The sequence below is a fragment of the Aotus nancymaae genome, unplaced genomic scaffold (genome assembly GCF_030222135.1).
Source record: "Aotus nancymaae isolate 86718 unplaced genomic scaffold, 86718_ANA_hifiasm-v0.15.2.pri h1tg000059l, whole genome shotgun sequence".
NCBI lineage: Eukaryota > Metazoa > Chordata > Mammalia > Primates > Aotidae > Aotus > Aotus nancymaae.
This window is the reverse complement of record NW_026988473.1, coordinates 1,336,600-1,357,950: the sequence shown is the minus strand read 5'-3', so window position 1 is coordinate 1,357,950 and position 21,351 is coordinate 1,336,600. Positions and strand designations below refer to the sequence as shown.

Below are 21,351 nucleotides of genomic sequence, written 5' to 3'. Positions count from 1 at the left end.
GTGGAATATTTTGGTCACATGTGACTCTTTTCGTCCTTTCTCCTCTACTGTCCTTTTAAAAACTATTATGGGACTCAATTGTGAGTAAATTATTTGTCATTTCTTAAAGCTTTATATCATAATGCTTGACCTCATTGTGTACAGAAGCAATGTGTGTTGGTTAATCCTGTATTTATACCTAATTGTATGAAGCAGTTTTAGTTGTCATCTTTGGCTGTTAGACTTCATGTGGCGTTATGGAAAGATTGTGGCTTTTGTGGCATACAAATCCAAGTTTAAATCCCAGGCAGCCACCTTTTAGCTCTGGAAGATACTTAGTTTCCTCGTCTCTAATGGGGCGGCGGTGGCGGGTGGGGTGAGTTACTCAACCCCCCCACCTCCCAGGGCTTTTGAGAAATTTCAGTGAGGTCCTGTTGCAGCAGCTGCAACTCTCTCCCTGGGACTCGAGGAGGGTTTGGGAATAGAAGACACTTGCACATGGACTGAGGCAGAGGCAACAAGGCTGCAGGGATATGGGACTGCATAGGATAGAGTCATCTCCCTGGTCTCCCAGTGCAGAAGAGACCAGCAACAGGGGCCTGATTTCTGTGGTCATTGTCGTGTTCCTTCAGGGTAGCTCTCTGCCTCTCCACCAGCTGCCCTTCTTGTGCTTAAGTTAATTGAGTGAATTGGTGAAGTCTAATTCAAAAGCCATGTTTGTGTGGCCAGGTGAGTTAGTTACTTTGACTGGAGGAGAAATCTTTGTTTTGAATTTTTTTTCTCTTACTTGCTAGAGTACAATTAGAATTTTGAATATTACTAATTTTAGTGCCAAATCTAACAGACTTGCTTTATGTTCATAAATTATAACATGGTATATTCTCTTGTTTATAGGCATATTAAATTTTTGATCCCCCATTATTTGCGAATGAATAATGAAAGTGAATAGAAATAAAAGATTCTATTAAGTTGTATTTGTATTAATGGACATGTGCTAATTTAGGGGATATTTTTAAGAAGTTTTTGAATATTGTAACTGTCAGTCCATCTTGTTGCTAATTCAGCATTTGCTATTTCTCAACCTAAAGTAGTGGTGGAATTTGGATGAGGGGGAGTCGGGACTTAAAAGGTAAAGTTTACAGTTTCCAAGTTACATGTCTTTCAGTTTCTGATCTGTTCTTCTCTAGATTGTGGATTTCTTAAAGAAGAAGCGTGATTTTGTAGACCTTATTATAAAGCACATAGGAACTTCTGCTATCATGGATTTGTTGCTCAGGCTCCTGACGTGTATTGAGCCTCCACAGCCCAGGCAAGATGTGCTGAATGTGAGTAGAATTCTGACCTGCTGTTGACTGGGGTTAGGGTGCTGGTATGTGAGCCCACCAGGCTGCTGTGTGCTGGGAGGGATTGCATGGGATTAGGGTTGGTAGCAGAGGGTTGTCTGGGGGGCAGGAAGCAGAGTAGGGAAGAAAGGTTGTTCTAAGATAGGAAGAGATCCAGATTTTGCAGAACTAGAATTTCGGATGGGCACATCCCTAGGTGTGTGGAATGTTTTGTTGAGTGTTTTTTCCTTTTTGCTGGTTTTCTTTTTGTAGGGGTGGCGAGACTGTATGGGTTGAGCATTTGTCTTAAAGCTGGTCCTGGTGGTAATAGCAGAAATGAGAAGGTTGGGAGCTCTAAGTCCCATTTGAGTATGTTATGAAGCCATACTCTTCAGGGCTACCTCTGGAGGTCAAAACAGAGAGGTGTCAGTGTATCCAGGGATTCAGGCTTCAGAAGTAATTCTCTTCTCATGGGTACCTAGGAGCAAAGGATAAGATGGAGGACAGTTGACTTTCAAAAGGACATATTTTAAAATGTAGACAGATGGTGATTTTTAGGATGTGTGCCTTTTGAATAGATGTCTTAGGTGGAATTTGGGTGGGAAGAGGGGATAGTGTGAGTGACTTGAAAAGAAGGTTTCTCCCAGACTCCCATCTCTGCCTTCTCTTGTCTTCACCTCCCCATCCCCCCTTTTTTGAGATGGAGTCTTGCTCTGTCACCCAGGCTGGAGTGCAGTGGCACAATCTCGGCTTACTGCAACCTCCACCTCCTGGGTTCAAGCAATTCTTCTATCTCAGTCTCCTGAGTAGCTGGTATTACAGGTGCCTGCCACCACACCTGGCTAATTTTTGTAATAGTAAAGACAGGGTTTCACCATGTTTGCCAGGTTGGTCTCGAACTCGGACCTCAAGTGATCCACCTGCCTTGGCCTCCCAAAGTGCTGGGATTACAGATGTTAGCCACCGCACCTGGTCCCCCTCTCCCTTTCTTTTCTTTCTCAGAAGCTTTCCAGAACCATGCTTCAGTCCATCTGTCTTTAATACTATCCCTGCAACCTTAGAACTTATTTATTTTTTTGGAAATGCTAATTATTATTAAAGACCTAAAGGACTAGAAGGAGAGACAGGAGGGCCTATGAGGAGAAAGGTCTTTCAGGTGGTGCTCAGGGCAGGGCATGTTCCTGAGGTAGGCAGGTGTGCCAGGCGTGCATTTATGTGATGAGGTCAGTGCTGGATTTGTTAGTGACCCAGGCACTCTGATCACTGTGAGTAAACCAGCTAGGTGTATCTAGTTAGTGTCCTGGGACTTGTCTGTGTGCAGGGACCTTAAATTGGAACACATGTTTCCTTTTGGGTATGTCTTTGTAGATGTGTCTTTTCTCAAAAGAGGTTGAAGATTCTGGGGAAGACAGGGAGGGGGTTGTCACTTTTATATTAGGATTATCACAGGGAGAGATTTATTCAGAATGGTTTGCTGGAACCAGTTAATTCCTTTGGTTGCTTCTGGGTTGAAGTTTAGGATCTGTCTGGTTTCCAAAGGAATCAGTGTGTTTCTGGAGAGAGCGAGCAATAGGAGGTTGGTAAAGGTGTAGGCAGGGGAAAGGTTGTTACAAACCCCTAAATGTCTGTCTTTGATTTTGCACATCTATCGGGGATGAGTACAGAAGTGGGCTTGGAATGTAGGTGCCTGTGAATAGCTGTGGTGACAGTAGAGGTCTGGGACTGGCTGGTTCACCATGGTTTCTCCTGTAGTGATCAGGAATGCCCCACCCCTCACACAGATTTTTACTCTTCTCTGTTTCAGGATATTATTACTCAAAGAGTGGTCCCAGACATCACTTGTGAGCTTGTTAGACATCTGTAGTCTCAGGTCTCACCCGGGCCTACTGAATCAGAATATGCATTTGAACAAGGTTCTCGGAAAATTTGTGTGCACTAAAAACAGATGTTAAAATATAAAGTTGGGCCTCTACCTCTGTGGTGCCTACCTAATAGCTTCACATTTTCCTTATAATTGGTGTTTTTGTCGAGCAGCCAGAGACAGTGTCAGGACTTCTTCTCTGTTTCTTAAGCAAATTGTGCTTGATTTCTGACCCCACTACCTGCCCTAGTCTCCTTTAGCCTTTTGGGCTTTTTCTGAAAGAGGAGGGGTGGTGTCCTCGCTAGGTAGTGAGCTCCCTTGTTGATGATGGTGTTTCAGTTTCCTACAGCATTAATGTTAAGCCAGATGATTTTTCCTTTATTTTTTCTGAATTTGAATCCCTTTCATGTTCTCATTCACTTTAGCATTTCATACATGGATTAAAAGGAGATGGCCATAGCTCTTTGCCAGCACATGACAGGGTGGATAAACTCTGCCTCTGTACTTCCCCCGGCTCCCACGTTTCTTGCAGTGGGTTTGGTTTTGTAATCTAAAAGTCCCTTTTGTTCATCCTGTGTTTTATCTTAGCCCAGAAACTTGATGCTAAATATTGCTCTTCTCAATCTTTCTGAAGCTCAGAGTGAACGTGCTCTTACAGAAATGTATGCATTCCATCCTTCTTAATCTCCCTGCCCTCCCTTCTTGAGAACCAGCCTACAGACCCTTTTAGTCCTAAATGTTTGGGAGTAACCTCATGGCTAAGAAGCTGATATATAGAATTTTAGTGTGTGGGTATTGTAATTTGGGGAGTTGTTGGTACTGTTGGCCATTGTTAAAATATATATTCACTGGCATTTTCCTTGGGGGACTTTTAATTTTCTGTAGTGTTCAAAGTCCAGAGAAACCTGTAACATTCTACTTAAAATGTGATGGATATTTCCAAGTATGTTAATCTACATTGGGGCTTGAACAAGAGCCACTCATTGCTATGATTACTTCTACAATGTGTTTTACAGTGGTTAAATGAGGAGAAAATTATCCAGAGGCTTGTGGAAATAGTTCATCCATCGCAAGAAGAAGATGTAAGTTCATTTGTGTGACTTAAAACTTGATTAGAAAAAAGAACCGTTTATTGGGCACAGAGCATACTTACATTAAATGTGAACGTGCTCAGGGCATGCAGGGAGAAGAGCGGCAATCTGGTATTCTTGAAGTTGATAGTTTTAAACAACATTGTATTTTGCCAATACCCAGAAAATCTCTGGAAATGTACAACAGCAGGCTCTTGTTATAGTACCATCTCCTTCCAGAGCTAGGATTTCATGCTGAACCAGCTGGCTTTTGTTAAAAACCTCCTTTGTTCATGCTCCTTTTTACTACCTTTTTTTTGAGACAGAGTCTGGCTCTGTCACCCCCAGACGGGAGTTCGGTGTGCGATCTTGGCTCGCTGCAACCTCTGCCTCCCAGGTTCAAGCGATTCTCCTGCCTCCCAAGTAGCTGGGGATTACAGGCACTTGCCACCGTGCCTGGCTAATTTTTGTAATTTTAGTAGAGACGGGGATTTCACAGTCTTGACCAGGCTGATCTCAAACTCCTGACCTCATGATCCACCCACCCTGGCCTCCCAAAATGCTGGGATTACAGTCATGAGCCACTGCGCCTGTCCTCCTTTTTACTTTTTTTTTAACCCACGTTTTGCTTTCTATCTCTATTTCTTTTTTACTTTTCTACCCATCTGTTGCCCAGTTGATGTGGCCACATTTGCATGTTTTATCCAGTCTGGTTACAGCTTTGCAGGCAGTAAAGTGCGATGTTGGTCACTATTGAACCCCTACAGTAACTTTGTTGTTGGACTTCCTGGCCCTGGCCGTTAAGCGCTGACAGGTTTGGCCTTTGTCCTAGGTGCTAAAGGTTGACTTGACGATAGGATTGAAGCTAGATTTGGAGTTTGCAAGTTGAACCCTGTGCTGAGGGGATGCCTGTTGGGACCAGTGGGTGCATCTCTCTCTAGAAGAGATATATAAGGTTACCATCTTAAGTATCAGGCCAAGCCGTGTAAAATTGGCAGTAGTCATTTATTTTACCTACAGATGTGACAGTTCCATATGGTTTAGCCTAATATCTACAAAGAAGTTGGTTTAAGGGCAATTCAAGGTTTGTCCTGAAGCCGGGGGACTTCCTTGTGTGCCTCTTGGTTGCAGGTTAGATGGGGGTGTGAGCACCACAGGGGAGCCATGCAGGAAGGGGCATGCAGTAGAGGCTCCTCTCCCCCACAGATACTTTTTCTGTGATTGTAGATCTAAGCCCTTGCATTCTGATCCATTCAGAAACTTTTGGTACCTGGACTTTATCAAAGGGACTGTCACTTCCGCATTGTCCTTCCTTGGGAGAATGCAAGGTATGCTCCCTTGCAGTAGTTGTTATACTGTTAGCAGAGTTGACATTGTGAACACATCCAGTGCAGACATGGATTGGTAGTGTGGGAGCCCCTGCCTTAGAAGGTGCGCTCAACCTAGCTGGTGTGATAAGCCCTCCTCCTGTGGGTTGGGGAGTGTGGCCTGGCCTGTGCAGGCTGTGGAGAGCCATGACAGGAGTGTGGCCTGCCCCATTTATAGGGAGGAGTTTCTGAGAATAAGCCCTACTCCTTATTAGGTTCATATTCTTTTTTTTTTTTTTCTTGCTTTTCTCGAGAGAGAGAGTCTCACTCTTTTTCCCAGGCTGGAGTGCAGTGGTACAATCTCTGCTCTGCAACCTCCACCTCCCCAGTTCAAGCAATTCTCCTGCCTCAGCCTCCCAAGTAGCTGGGATTACAGGTGCATGCCACCACTTCTGGCTGAGTTTTTGTATTTTTAGTAGAGATGGGGTTTCACCATGTTGGCCAGGCTGGTCAAACTCTGACCTCATGATCCACCCGCCTCAGCCTCCCAAAGTGCTGGGATTACAGGCTTTAGCCACCGTGCCTGGTCCCAGGTTCAGCCTCAGGTTCACGTTCTTGAGTAGAGGAACTTGATTGTTCAGTGGGCTAGGAAGAGGATTGCTCAGTAAGGCCTGTCTGAAGGGACCAGGAGAAATCAATAATGGAGAGGTCCAATTCTGCGACAAGTTTTTGAGGAGGACACTACATTGTGGACATCAGGACCTTCTCTGCGTGACTTACAAGAAAAAGTTAATTTTGCCTTTTGAACAGTCCTGTTGATACTGCTGTTTTGTATTAAGTGATGAATTCCATTTAAAAATTATACTGATTGTAGTCAGTGGGTTTGGATATCCTATCTGTGTTGTCCTCTCTTCTAGAATATGAGTGTTCTGCCTGTATTGGGAGCATATTACTCAGTCTTTGAGTTATGTGCAGTTTCTCATCCCACAGAATAAAGTGTATTTGGGTGCTCAGATTTTTACAGCTTTCCTGTAAGGTCAATACACTGTGCACTGAGAGAAGGCTTAATATTTCTTACCCATTGGTATTTTCCAGAAAGCTGTATTTGCTTTTACTTTTTCTTAATCCAAAAAAGTATGCTGATAAGAGTTTTCGATTGAGTATTTCTTATCTGAAATGCTTGGAACCAGAGGTATTTTGGATTTCAGTTTTTTTTCAGATTTTGGAATACTTGTATTTGCATTATACTGGTTGGGCATCCTGGATCTAGAAATCTGAAATGTTCCAATGAGTATTTCCTTTGAGTGTCATGTTTTAAATTTTGGAGCATTTTGGATCTGGGATGGTCAATCTGTATTTTTTCCCAACTGTTTAATTTTAGAAGTTTTTGCTCATCAGAACTTTGATGACATCTCCCTGCACATAGTAATAATGTACTGTGCACTATTATAAAGCTCATTCACCTGACAAAATAAAATACTCATGATGTGATCTCTCTTGGCCTTCACCTTTTGTTCACTGAAGGTTATGGCCAGCGTTAATTTGTGTTATTTCTTAAACGACTTTCCCTTTCATTTTTAAATTATAAATTTAACTTCTAACATGTTTTATAGTTAAAATTGTACTTTTTTCCTTTAGCGACATTCAAATGCATCACAGTCACTTTGTGAAATTGTTCGCCTGAGCAGAGACCAGATGTTACAAATTCAGAACAGTACAGAGCCCGACCCCCTGCTTGCCACTCTAGAAAAGTATGTGTAAAACTCTGTTCTTGTTCTTCTTTCATATTGATGCTGTTTGATGTGTTACCATTGTGAGTGTTTGGTAAGTGTTCCCTATGTGGGAGTCATGTCGCTGGAAAATGACCTTGGCTGGGTGAGAAGGTAGGGAAACCTGCTTCTCTTATCACAGTGGAAGTTTGGTAGGGTAAGAAGATAAATGACATTTATATCTAGACTTTGAGTTTTCCAATTATTTGTAAAAATGGAGTTCTGTAGAGTTAACATAAGATGTGGTAGTCATTTAGAAATAACTATAGTCACTGCTTCCAAGGGTCTTTTGATGAAGAATAGTCTTGTGTAAGTATTAATATTGTGCATTTTAGTCAGCAGCTTTTATCAGATGATCTTTAAGGGTTTATTGTATCTTTGTAGCTGATTGGGGACAGTTATGTCATGTTTAGGTAGAAGATAGCTTGGAGATGGGGTGCTATGTTTTCTAGATTCACATGTTTTCAGAAAGTGTTTACTGTCAACATGGGCGTGCATTTGATCTGCATTCAAACAGCTGAAAGTTAATTCAGTAGAGAATAATCAGGCCTCTCCACACTATGGAAGAATAATTGGAAAATGTGCATACAGCTAGCATTGTTAAGAACTAATGGCAGTCTTGCTTCAGTTTACTTCTATTTTTTTTTAATGCTTTTGTTGATCTGTTTTATTCCTGCTGTATATTGAGGCTCTCTTTTGCATCTTTTGGCTTAACTACCAATGCCCTTTTATTAAAATCAAGTGTTGTCTTATTTCCTTGACACATGTAAGACAGGAAAGGAATAAATTACAGACAAGTTAGCTTGTCCGAAACTCTGTCTTTGAGAAGTGGAGCTGTGTTTTCCTAGCATATATTGTAGAATATGAAGGAGCTGAGTTCTCGGAAGTAGGAAAACTACAAAAGATTACCAGCTTCTGAGTAAAATGGCATCTAATAATTCTTGGCATTAGGGCATATATACTCCTTTAAAACATGTAAGACACCCCACATTCAAATACTAATTGTGGTATTAATTAGATTGGACCTTGTAAAATTGTCATTTTAGTAGGTTAAAAATGTCGAATACCAGCAGTTTCATATGGCTCACTACAGGGCTGCCCAGGAGAAATAGAATTAAAGTCACATGTAATTTCAAATGTTTTTGTCTAAAGTCTTGGAAATCCAGTGTGTATTTTACACTTAGAACATCCCAGTCAGACAAGCTAAATTTTGGGTGCTTGATAGCCACATGTAGTGAATGGCTCCCATAGTAGACAGTGCAGGTTCCCTGAATATCTGGGTTCTTCAGTGCCACTCCAAGCCCTCCATACACACAATTTTATTTGGACCCAGTGTGTAACCTAGCCATCAGAGCCTATGTGTGCACGAGCTTTTATATTTCAAGCTGTGTTTTAGTACTAGATCAGGTGACTGTAATTTCTGGGATCAAGATAGGTAAATGCCTAGAATTTACATCATTGAATTAGTTGGAATAAATGTATTCAAATACATGGACCTGATGAATCAGTGGCCCTGTTGCCAAGTAAAACCTCCATTGCATTTAGCAATGGAAAGAAAATCTGTAATAGTGCTTCCCACAGTCTGCTTGAGAATGAGAAACAACCATATTTGACACACCCCATATCTTTTAGTGTTTGTTGATTCAGACAACACAGAAAATACTTCTATTTTAGTAAACTTATTAGTCATGATAGCATCTGTATATATTTGATATATTATGTGATATCATATATTTGATAAATTATGGTTATTTAATAATGATATTATATTATTAAATCAATGTACTGGCAATACACAATGTACACGTAACTTACCGAGCTCTAAATTGTGATGTCAAGTAACCCACGTGTGGACTCCACTGTATATATGAACGTCACATGTGTAAATGTTAAGTACATTTAAGCACATATGGAAAAATTTGAAATGAGCTAAGGTTAAAGAAGATGCTAAAGAGTGGTAGTGGTACCAAGAAATGTCAGAAAGTAGACTGAAGTGTTTGTTAACTAATAAATACTGGGAAGCAATCTGAGCCTAAATAGAGTGCATTTTATTTAGTGACTGGAAAATTTTGAAGTTCAAAAATTTTTTAGAAATTGTTATGTTAGAATAGGCTCTGTATCTGAATTATTGATACTAATGATCTTAGAACAAGCTGGGTTTGATCCCATTTGAGCCACTTGGTTTTTTATAAGTGAAGTTTTCCTGTGGCCATTCATATTTAAAAAAAAAAAATTGAACCATTGTCCTAACAGCATGGATAAAGAACCTGGATGGCTTCATGCATGAAACAGCTCATAGCATGAATTTTATTATGTCTATCCAGAAACTGCTTTTTTTTAAAATGTGAAAGTAAATATATTTTCTCGCATGTATTAAATACCTTTTTATTGAAAGAATGTGAAGGTATTCCTTTTATTCCGTTTGATGAGCTTCAGTCCTTTGCTTTATTACTTCTTCTGGGTTTGGAGGTATTTGTGTGTTTAGGTAAGGCTCAGAATATGACGCAGCTATTGTGGTAACCTATTTTGACTATCAAGTTTTTGCTGGTTATTATGTTTTTCTTGTCTATTAGTAGAATTCTTGCATGGATACAGTAGACTTCCAATTTGATACAGCGGTGAAATGGCTAGCGCATCTGTTAGCCATTCTCTTCAGACATCTGTAGTGACAAAAGTGTGACAGTGCCCTCTGATGAGTATGAGTGCTATGATTGAATGAAGAGAATGTAGACATCTACAGTCACATGCTGTCAGTACCCCTCTACCTGGGGTGAGGCTGGGCTGCTGTTTGAAGAAAAACATTTTTTGTAAGAGATTGTCTGTTTTCCAGAGCTCATTTCCAAACCTAATATTTAGTCTATAGACTGCTGTATGTTAAGTGACTTTTATAGTACTCTTTTGGTGAGCAGTCTCACAAGCAATTTAGTGCTGGTCTGGGAGTACTTGAAAAACCTCTTCCTGCAAGGAGACCCTCTCAAGTTATGTTAGATACTAGTTTTGTTTCCCCAAAATAGAGATTCTGTCCTACTTGCTGCCCTAGGTTGTCAAGAGGTGGTTAAGGAACTGGTGTACTGTACAGTGAACACAGCTATACCAAGGACAGCCCAGCTGCATGTCACCCTATAGGGGAGATTCCTTTTCTTAATTCACATGGATTCTGAAAATTTCTGAGGGGCTAAGAAACTGAGGTTTTCCTTGAGAATACCCATATAAAATCAAGGAACTGGTTTATGTTAGTTGTGATCTTATTATGTATATAGAAATGTAATGGAAAGAGCCTACAGAGAATGTTTTTTGGACATTTAATTTAGTTACATTTATTTCTTTGCTGCCATTTTATTTTGCATTTTCAAATTTTATTTGTAGAGTAAAATGCAACAACTAATGTTTTCTTTTTTCTGTTTTAGATCTTTGCTAATTACACATTTATGCCTTTGTGGGAAAACATTAGTGGGTTCTAATTAGGCTTTCTGAACATTTTCCCTTTGGTGAGGGTGGAAGGTTCTGTCTTCTTGCCATCCTCAGCCCCAGCCATCATCATCATCAGAGTCTTGGTCTGAGTAGAAGGTGACTTTGTCTTGAGATTCTGTTGGCTCTCAACAGAATCTGGCAAGACAGCATGGCCCAGGTTATTTTGCTGAGGGAAAGAGATAGGAGAGTGTGTGTGTGTGTGTGTGTGTGTGTATGTAATTTATAAATGGGATCAATTGCCTACTTTAATAAGTATATAGAAAAAAATAGTAAAACAAATATGCCCATGTGTGATAGAACTCTTCAGTGACGCTTATCTTGTGCCATCATGTTTTTCTCTGAAGTTGTTGGTGTTAAGTGATGCAGTTAGTGATTATTGATTTGTTTCCCTAGGCAAGAAATTATAGAGCAGCTTCTATCAAATATTTTCCACAAGGAGAAAAATGAATCAGCCATAGTCAGTGCAATCCAGATATTGCTGACTTTACTTGAGACACGACGACCAACGTAAGCTTTTCTTATATCTTACAAAATGAACCGTATTGTTTTGCTTTCAGATTTTTTTAAAAAAATTTAGAGTTAAGTTCTTGGTGGATAACCTGTAATAGCGTACCCTTGAATTTCAGGTGCTGACTCTTCTGTATAAACCATAGCCTAGTCTTATATGAATACCACATATAGGGATGCAGTTGAAAACTATGGTTTGGTGACATGATTTATTGGCAGTATTTAGACTCCAGTCATATATTTTTTTTGTAGTAGTAGTAGTTAGGAAAATGCTACTATAATGAAAAACATGTATAATGACTCAAAAACAGATAGGCTTATTTCTTGCTCATGATAATTGAAAATAGGTGTCTTGGTCAGTGGGTAGCTCTCCTGGTCATTCCGAAAGTCGTTCTGTCTTGTGATTCCTTTCTACAGATACTTAGGCCTTCAGGTGGTATTTTCTTGGGTTTCACATTTGAGGGCACTGCAGGTCATGAGGCTGTCTTAAAATGCATGGGCAGATGGCCTGAGCTCTTAAGGACAAATTTCTGCTACATGTTTTATAATCAGAAATAGGCCGGGTGCGGTGGCTCATGCCTGTAATCCCAGTACTTTGGGAGGCCAGGGCGGGTGGGTCACGAGGTCAGGATTTCGAGACCAGCTTGGCCAAGATGGTGAAACCCCGTTTCTACCAATAATAAAAAAAAACTTAGCTGGGCATGATGGCACATGCCTGTAGTCCCAGCTACTCGAGAGGCTGAGGCACAAGAATTGCCTGAACCCAGGAGGTGGAGGTAGCACTGAGCCAGGATTGCACCACTGCACTCCAGCTTGGGCAACAGAGTGAGATGCCATCTAAAAAAAAAAAAAAGAAAATCAGAAAGTGTGCTTTCCCATGTGTGGCCTTCTACCCCTGGACTAGCCATTTAATGTGTGTCATGCTAGTCTTTATAATTCATGTCCAGTGCAAATTTACGTATCATAGTTTTCTACCTGCACTTAGATCATGAGCATCTGAAGAGATATGTGTAAGTTTTCCAGTATTGTGTGATGTAGAGATTGGGATTTGTATTTTTTACCCCAATATTCATTCATTAAGCAAGGGACAGAGTGTATCCTTAGCATATGAAACTTCAGCCATCCATGGTTTCTGGATTTACTTTGGTTGATAGGTGGACATCTTATCAGCCATCCAAGATTTCTGGATTTACTTTTAATGGTGTAATTTTGGTTTCTAGCAAAATAGTGAAGACAACCTTACCAACCAACCCCTGCTTCCCCAATTCCTGATCTCTCTTGCTGCTTTGACTAACTTTTGGTCAGTATTAATGGAAGGGCAGTGTGGTGGCACTGCTTCAAGTATGTTGTAGTTTGGGGGTTGTTTGCCTACCTGTGTCTTTCTAGGAAAATCCTATTTTAAATAATGTAAGCAGTACCTTCCTACCCTAGGAGTAGAGTACTCTCTTCCTACTCCAGGGGTACAGTACTCTTCTTCCTATTCCAGGAGTGCAGTACTCTCTACTGCAGCGGTAACAGTATTCTCTTCCTGCTCCAGGGGTATAGTACTCTCTTCCTATTCCAGGGGTACAGTACTCTCTTCCTACTCCAGGGGTACAGTACTCTTCTTCCTATTCCAGGAGTACAGTACTCTCTACTGCAGCGGTAACAGTACTCTCTTCCTGCTCCAGGGGTACAGTACTCTCTTCCTGCTCCAGGGGTACAGTACTCTCTTCCTATTCCAGGGGTACAGTACTCTCTTCCTATTCCAGGAGTACAGTACTCTCTTCCTATTCCAGGAGTACAGTACTCTCTACTGCAGCGGTAACAGTACTCTCTTCCTGCTCCAGGGGTACAGTACTCTCTTCCTGCTCCAGGGGTACAGTACTCTCTTCCTGCTCCAGGGGTACAGTACTCTCTTCCTATTCCAGGGGTACAGTACTCTCTTCCTATTCCAGGGGTACAGTACTCTCTTCCTATTCCAGGAGTACAGTACTCTCTACTGCAGCGGTAACAGTACTCTCTTCCTGCTCCAGGGGTACAGTACTCTCTTCCTGCTCCAGGGGTACAGTACTCTCTTCCTATTCCAGGGGTACAGTACTCTCTTCCTATTCCAGGAGTACAGTACTCTCTTCCTATTCCAGGGGTACAGTACTCTCTTCCTACTCCAGGGGTACAGTACTCTTCTTCCTATTCCAGGAGTACAGTACTCTCTACTGCAGCGGTAACAGTACTCTCTTCCTGCTCCAGGGGTACAGTACTCTCTTCCTGCTCCAGGGGTACAGTACTCTCTTCCTATTCCAGGGGTACAGTACTCTCTTCCTATTCCAGGGGTACAGTACTCTCTTCCTATTCCAGGGGTACAGTACTCTCTTCCTATTCCAGGAGTACAGTACTCTCTACTGCAGCGGTAACAGTACTCTCTTCCTGCTCCAGGGGTACAGTACTCTCTTCCTATTCCAGGGGTACAGTACTCTCTTCCTATTCCAGGAGTACAGTACTCTCTTCCTATTCCAGGAGTACAGTACTCTCTACTGCAGCGGTAACAGTACTCTCTTCCTGCTCCAGGGGTACAGTACTCTCTTCCTGCTCCAGGGGTACAGTACTCTCTTCCTATTCCAGGGGTACAGTACTCTCTTCCTATTCCAGGGGTACAGTACTCTCTACTGCAGCGGTAACAGTACTCTCTTCCTGCTCCAGGGGTACAGTACTCTCTTCCTGCTCCAGGGGTACAGTACTTTCTTCCTGCTCCAGGGGTACAGTACTCTCTTCCTATTCCAGGGGTACAGTACTCTCTTCCTATTCCAGTAGAGTACTCTCTACTGCAGCGGTAACAGTACTCTCTTCCTGCTCCAGGGGTACAGTACTCTCTTCCTATTCCAGGGGTTCAGTACTCTCTTCCTATTCCAGGAGTACAGTACTCTCTACTGCAGCGGTAACAGTACTCTCTTCCTGCTGCAGGGGTACAGTACTCTCTTCCTGCTCCAGGGGTACAGTACTCTCTTCCTACTCCAGGGGTACAGTATTCTCTTCCTACTGCAGGGGTATAGTACTCCCTTCTACTTCAGGGGTACAGTATTCTTTTTCTACTCCAGGAGTACAGTACTCTCTTGCTACTCATTCTGCAAGACTGTCACATCATCTCTAAAAAATGGTTTAAAAACACATTCGGTGGTGCTCTGGGGTTCATATGACTTGAGAAATAAATGAGGGAAAAACAGCATAAATTTTGTATATGGCAGTGAGAAAGCACATAAATGTACAACTTAAAGAGCAAACATACAAGACAATAATACAAGAAAGAATAAAGGGAAATTTCTGACCGGAAGGAGCTTGTCTTAAAACCAGAAAAGGTTTACCAAATACCAAGCAAGATTAAAGTTTTAAAATAGGACTCAGGGCTGGGCACTGTGGCTCACGCCTGTAATCCCAGCACTTTGCAAGGCTGAGGCAGTCAGATCACTTAAGGTCAGGAGTTCGAGACCAGCCTGACCAACATGGTGAAACCCTGTCTCTACTAAAAATACAAAAATTAGCTGGGCATGGTGGTACGTGCCTGTAACCTCAGCTGCTCAGGAAGCCGAGGCATGAGAATCGCTTGAATCCAGGAAGGGGAGGTTGCAGTGAGCCAAGATTGCACCACTGCACTCCAGCCTGGGCATCAGAGCGAGACTTCATCTCAAAAATAAAATAAGACTAACATCTTAGTTCTATACTGATAAGATTTCTGAATTTTGAGGATAAAGAATAAATCTTAGAAGTATTGGATAAGAAAAAATGGGCTACCTATGAAGCCAGTCAGTCTCCTTTATGAAGTTACATAAATGCTGAACAACAGAGGGCAGAATTCTGAGCCTGAACCATTTCTGTTGATGTGTGAGGACAAAAGAAATATTTTTTAACATATAAGGACTCAGGGTTTCATCTGTGTACTGTTAATGAGATAAAGTTACTTGAGGATAGAATTTATTAAAGGCAACCAGAAAAATAAGAATGAAGAACTTAAGAGAATATATTGGTAAGAAATATGGCTGGGGATCAAGAAATGGGTAGGGATGTGACAATTCACATTTAAACTTCATAATAATACTAAGAGTAAATAATTGAAATAAGTCAAATATTGAAAAATGGAAGAAGTTCCAGATTATTTTAACAAAACTCAAGAAATAAGGAGAAGAGGGTAAGTAAGTACATATTGCAGGTCTTATACTGGGGCAGTTGAGGTACAGTCTCTTACATGGTATCTTCATCTCAGTAAAATTTTGTTCAGGTCTGATTTAAAATAAATGTAATAGAATAACAGTAGGTCATGTAACTTCCAAAGCACCTTAAAGGTCAAAAAGTAAGGAAAGCCTGACAGTCCCAGACACACACTTGCAAGCCCCTTTGAACAAGAAATATCAATGGCTGCGCAGAGACCAGAGAAAGCTTTCATTGTAGTTTAGGCCTGGGGAATGGAGGAGCAGCCTTTCAGCGAAATATACACTATCCCTTCAGGATCCTTCTCTATTCTTGTACCTACTGAAGTAAACTCTTAAGCCACTGAGAACACATTAGCAATAAAAATCCTCTATTCCACGGTAGAATTGGGAACATGTTCTGGATCCAGACTGTTAGAGAATCCCCTACCACCTGAGTAAAGGCAGGATCACTGAGAAGGCCCCAACCCTAGACCCGGGCACACCTCAGCTGCGTAAGACTGAGGTTGAACTAAGAAGAGCATTCCCGCATCCTCTCCCTCTCTACCAGGCCTCTTCGTGATCCAGTAACAATACTGCTGTGGATGAAAGGCTAGCACCAGAGCAAGTTTAAAGAGAGGACCTCAGCTGACGGGTAGAGCAGACAGTGAGAGACACCTGGCAAACTGGCCTTAGTGATAAATACCAAGTAACTTGAGACGGATTTGAAGTACTTAGTGCACCTTGAGAAATTATAGTAACAACAAAGCCCAAACCTAGCTCAGCAGATGACTAGATTGATTCAAATCACCACACTTAATCATATATATATATATATATATTTTTTTTTAAGACGGGGTTTCACCATGTTGGTCAGGCTGGTCTTGAACTCCCGATCTCAGGTAGTCCACCCTCCTTGGCCTCCAAAGTGCTTGGATTACAGGCGTGAGCCACCACACCTGGCCCCAAATCCCCACACTTAAAACCTAGAAAAGAGACATGTTCATTCTTATATAAATGCTATCTATATCAGTTTCTGCTATTTTATATAATATGTCCACCTATCAACCAAAATTAGAAGAAACAAGATAAAAAAAAATGCCAACAAACTGTCAAGGGAAAAAGCAATTAACAGAACTAGATTAAAAAATGTTGGAAGTGTCAGATAATTTAAATTTGATTATGTTAAAGACTTGTGGGAAAAGTGGAAATATATGAATAGATGAAGAATGTTAGAGAGATGAAAGAGCCTATGGAAATGCTAGAAGTGAAAAACAACAGAAATGAAGAATGCCTTTGGGCTTAGTTGACATAGTTGAGGAGATAGCACAGGACCTTAGAAATTACCCATACCCAAAAAGAAAGATACTTACTTATGAGCTAGAAGTCCTGGAAATAATGACATGCCTCCAGGAACAAATGCAAGTGCCCAGAGTCTTGGTTTCTATGATAGTTCTCCAGTAAACGGAACCAGAGCTCCTCAGAGGATTGTCTGGTTCTGTGACAGGGAAAGAAGCATGTAAGTCTGAAACAACTTACAATGGCAGAAAATAAGGAAATCCTCAAAATTCAAACAAAAATATGAAAGCCCCCAAATGATGGTGTCTGTCATTGGGACATTGGAGCCAACTAAATAGAGTTCCCAATAGTCAAAGCTAGAATAATAGTCATTTTGCTTTAAAGCCCAAATTATAAAATGCACATATACTGAGTAAAAGGAGACAGATCTCCCATGTAGAGTTCCAAATAGGTTACATAGGCACTTCCTCCTCCAGGAGATAGAATAGAACTCTCTACTCCTTAAATGGTGGGCTGCACATACTTCCTTCTAAAGAGTACAGTATGGAAAAAAGAGAATCAAAAATGTAACTTCACAGTGGAAAAACCTGGTAAACACTACCTCAGCCAGATAATCAGTTAACTGCCAGAGCCAAGCTCGTTGACTCATGCTTGAAACCCCAGCAGTTTGGGTGACTGAGATGAGAGGATCACTTCAGCCAGAAGTTCAAAGCTGCAGTGAGCTGTGATTACTCCACTGTACCCCAACCTGGATGACAGAGTAAAACCCTATCCTAGAAAAAAAGCCAACAGCCAGTGATGTTATGTTGACAGTATATACTCTTGATATGATGTATTGAAGATCGCACTTTACCCATGTAGTCTTCCTCTCAAAAAACCCTGTGAGAAAAACTCTAGAATGTTCCAATAAAGGGACATTCTGCAAAATACCTGACCAGTACTCAAAACCGTCAAGGTAGGTAAAAACAAAGTCTGTTACAGCCAAGAAGAGGCTAAGGATACTTGACAACTAAATATAATGGGTATCCTGAATGGAAATCTGGAACAGAGAAAAGATATTACCTTAAAAACTAAGGATATCTACTTAAAGTATGGGTTTTATGTATCAGTATTGGTTCGTTAATTGTGACATGTACAATACTAACGTAAGGTGTTAATGGGGGAAAGAAACTGACTTATATGGGAACTCTGTACTGTCTTCACAATTTTTGTGTATATCTAAAATTACACAAGTCGACAGAACATTTAGACAGTCATTAAGAATGCAGAAGACCTAACACTAGCAATTAGCTTGACCTAATTGAGACTTGTAGAACACTCCCCTAACAGCAGCAGAATGCACATTCTTTTCAGATATACATGAAACTTACCAAGTATCCTAGCTCAGGCTGCTATAAAAAATTGCCATAGACTAGGTGGCTTTAAACGTTTATTTCTTACAGATCTAGAGACTAAGAAGTCCAAGATCAAGGCACTGGCAAATCCAGTGTCTGGTGGAGGCTTCCCTCCTGGTTTTCAGATGGCCACCACCTTATTGTTTCTTCACGTGGCAGAGAGAGAAAGGAAGCAAACTCTATGTTTCTTCTTGTAAGGATACTAACTCCATTTCCGAGGGTTCTACCCTCATGACGTAATTACCTCCCAAAGGCCCCATTTCCTAATACCATCATATTGGGAGTTAGGATTTCAACATATGAATTTTGAGGAGACAGACGTTTTGTTGATAACAAAACCAATTTCTCATCATAAAACAAATTTAACAGGTTTAAAATAATAAAAATCATGTAACATTTGTATTTAGACCATACTGTGTTTAAATAGAAATCAATGAAAAATATTTCTGAAATAGCCGCAGATACTTGGAAATTAATACACTGCTGAATAATTCAAGTGTCATAGAGGAAATGACAAGGAAAATGAGAAAGTATTTTGAACTAATTGGTAATGGAAGTAGAACTTGTTAGAATTTGTGGAATACAGTTAAAGCAAAAGAAGGAAATTTACAGCATTAAATGGTTATATTAGAAAAGAAGAAAGAATGTGTGTCAATAATCTAAGCTCCTGCCTTACAAAAGTGGTAAAGACAGGACAAATTAAACCCAAGGCAAGCAGAAGGAAAGAAATAATAACATTCAGAGCAAGTCAGTGGAATTGAGATGATAAAAACAATAGAGAAAATCAGTGAAACCGAAAGTTGGTTCTTTGAAAAGATCAATAAAATTGATAAACTCTATCCTGATTAAGAAAAAAGTGGAAAAGAGACAAATTACAAATAATGGGAATGACTGTATCCTGTGGACTTTAACACTGTTTCCTATGGACTTCAGACGAATATTAAGAGAAGAATGCGTTTAACAATGCATTAAACAGACTCAGCAGTTTACATGTGATGGACAAGTTTCTTAGAGGAAATAATTGCCAAAGATCACTTAAGAAGAAATAGGTAGCATGAACAGCCCCGTATCAGATGAAGAAATTGAATTTATATGTAAAACCTTCAACAAAGAAAACTCCTGGCCTAGATAGGCTCCACTGGTGAATTCTACAAAGATGTAAGAACTCTGTTAGAATCTAGAGGAGTAAACTCTTTCCAACTCATTTTATAAAGCCAGCATCACTTTGAAACTAGACTAAACTACACAAAAACATGGGAATAAAAACTATAGTTGTTCTTCTGTATCTTCTGAGGATTGGTTGTAGGACTCCCAAGCATACCAAAATCTGTGGTTGCTCAAGTCTCATATAAATGGCATAGTATTTGCATATTACTTACACATATCCTCCTGTATACTATAAATCATCTCTGGATTACTTAGAACTAATACAATGTAAATGATATATGTTATGCTTTTTCATTATTTTAAATTTGTATTTTTTTTATTGTTTGATATTTTTTTCCCCAAAATATATATACATGTATTTTTAGAGATACGGTCTTACTATGTTGCCCAGGCTGGCCTTGAACTCCTGGGCTCTAGTGATCTTCCCGCCTCAGCCTCAAGTCATTGGGACTAGGTGAACCACCTTGCCCAGCTTTCTCTGAATACTTTTGATTTACAGTTGGTTGAGTCAGTGGATATAGAACCTGTGGGTACAGAGGGCTGACTGCAAGTAACAAGATACTACAAGAGCTGAAATGTAAAATTCTTGAAGAAAATAGGAGCAAATCAAGTCTAACAATATATTTTAAAGATAATATATATCATGATGAAGTATAGTTTGTCTTGGGAATGCAAGGCTCATTCATCCTTCAGAAATCTTCATATCAACACACAGCAGATCAATGAAGAAAAAACATCATTTTGTTAAATTCCTTTATGATAAAAGTCTCAGCAAATTAGTAATAGAAGGGAACTTGGTTGAAAACTGATAAAACCCTCTTTTATTTATTTTATTTTTTGAGATAAGGTCTGCCATTTAGATTGGAGTGCAGTGGCACAATCATAGCTTACTGTTGACTTGATCTCCTGGGCTTAAGTGATCCCTCCACGTTAGCCTCCTGAAGTAGCTAGGACTACAAGCAAAAGCCATCATGTCCAGCCACATTTTTTAAAATGGTTTGTAGCAATGAAGTCTCACTATGTTGTCCATGCTAGTCTCGAACTCCTGGCCTTAGGTGATTGTCACCTCCCATGTTGGTCTTCTAAAGTGTTAAGAATTGCTGCCATGAGTCACAGTGCCTGGCCAAATCCTCTTTTAAAAATCCCATAACTAACATGGTTATTCATAGTCAAAGACTGAAGTGATTTCCTTTAAAACTGGGGAACATAACAAGCATATTCACCATCACTACTCCTATTCAAGCTATGCTGGAGGTCCAGGCAAGAATAGTAAGACAGGAAAGAAAGAAAAGACATTCAGATAGAAAGGGGCGATGCAAAACTGCATCTATTCACAGATGTCAGGATTGTCTCTGTAGAATATCCTCAAGAACATTAAAGAAAAAAAAAAAAACCTAAACTCCTAGAACTAACATACATTTAGCAAAATTGCAAGTATGAAGTCAACACAATTAATTGCATTTCTTTTTACTAGGAATGAATAATTGGAATTTGAAATTTTTTTCAAATTATTATTTTCTGTGGCATAAAGGAAATACTGAGATACAAACCTAACAAAATGTGTGCAAGGTTTAATGCCCCATAACTATAGAATATTGATGACATCAAAAATGATCTACATAAATGGAGAGAAGTACTCTGTTCATGGATTAGAAGGCTATTAAGATGTCACTTCTCCTTAAATGGATCTGTAGATTCAATGCAGTTCAAAACAAAATCTAAGCAGGATTTTTTTTAGAAATCAAGTGAAGTCTAAAACTTGCATGAGAATCAAAGTAAGTATAGTAGTCAAAACAATTTTGCAAGAGAGAACAAAATTAGAGGACTCACCCTCTGATTTTGAGACTTAATACAAAGTGTGGTGAAAGAATAGACGTACAGATTACTGGGAGAGAGCAGAGTCCAGAAGTAGACCCACACCCATGATCAAACGGTTTTTGACAGAGGCATGGGGGCATTTCAGTAGAGAAAGGATGGCGTTTTCAATAAATGGTCCTGAACGGTTAGCTGTTCTCTGCAAAAAGTTGAACCTTAATACGTATTTTGCA

The 21,351-nt window shown here is 40.2% G+C and overlaps 1 protein-coding gene across 15 annotated transcripts in view; it reads left to right on the top strand.

The window, feature by feature from the left end:
* Positions 1-21,351, top strand: part of PPP6R3 (protein phosphatase 6 regulatory subunit 3) — a 153,480-nt gene that overhangs the window by 81,018 nt on the left and 51,111 nt on the right. For all 15 annotated transcript variants that reach the window (XM_012452960.3, XM_064364660.1, XM_012452975.3 and 12 more), the window contains 4 exons: positions 1,167-1,304; positions 4,179-4,244; positions 7,178-7,290; positions 11,173-11,286. In XM_012452960.3, the coding sequence (XP_012308383.1) occupies positions 1,167-1,304; positions 4,179-4,244; positions 7,178-7,290; positions 11,173-11,286 (431 nt within the window). The remainder of the gene's footprint in view (positions 1-1,166; positions 1,305-4,178; positions 4,245-7,177; positions 7,291-11,172; positions 11,287-21,351) is intronic.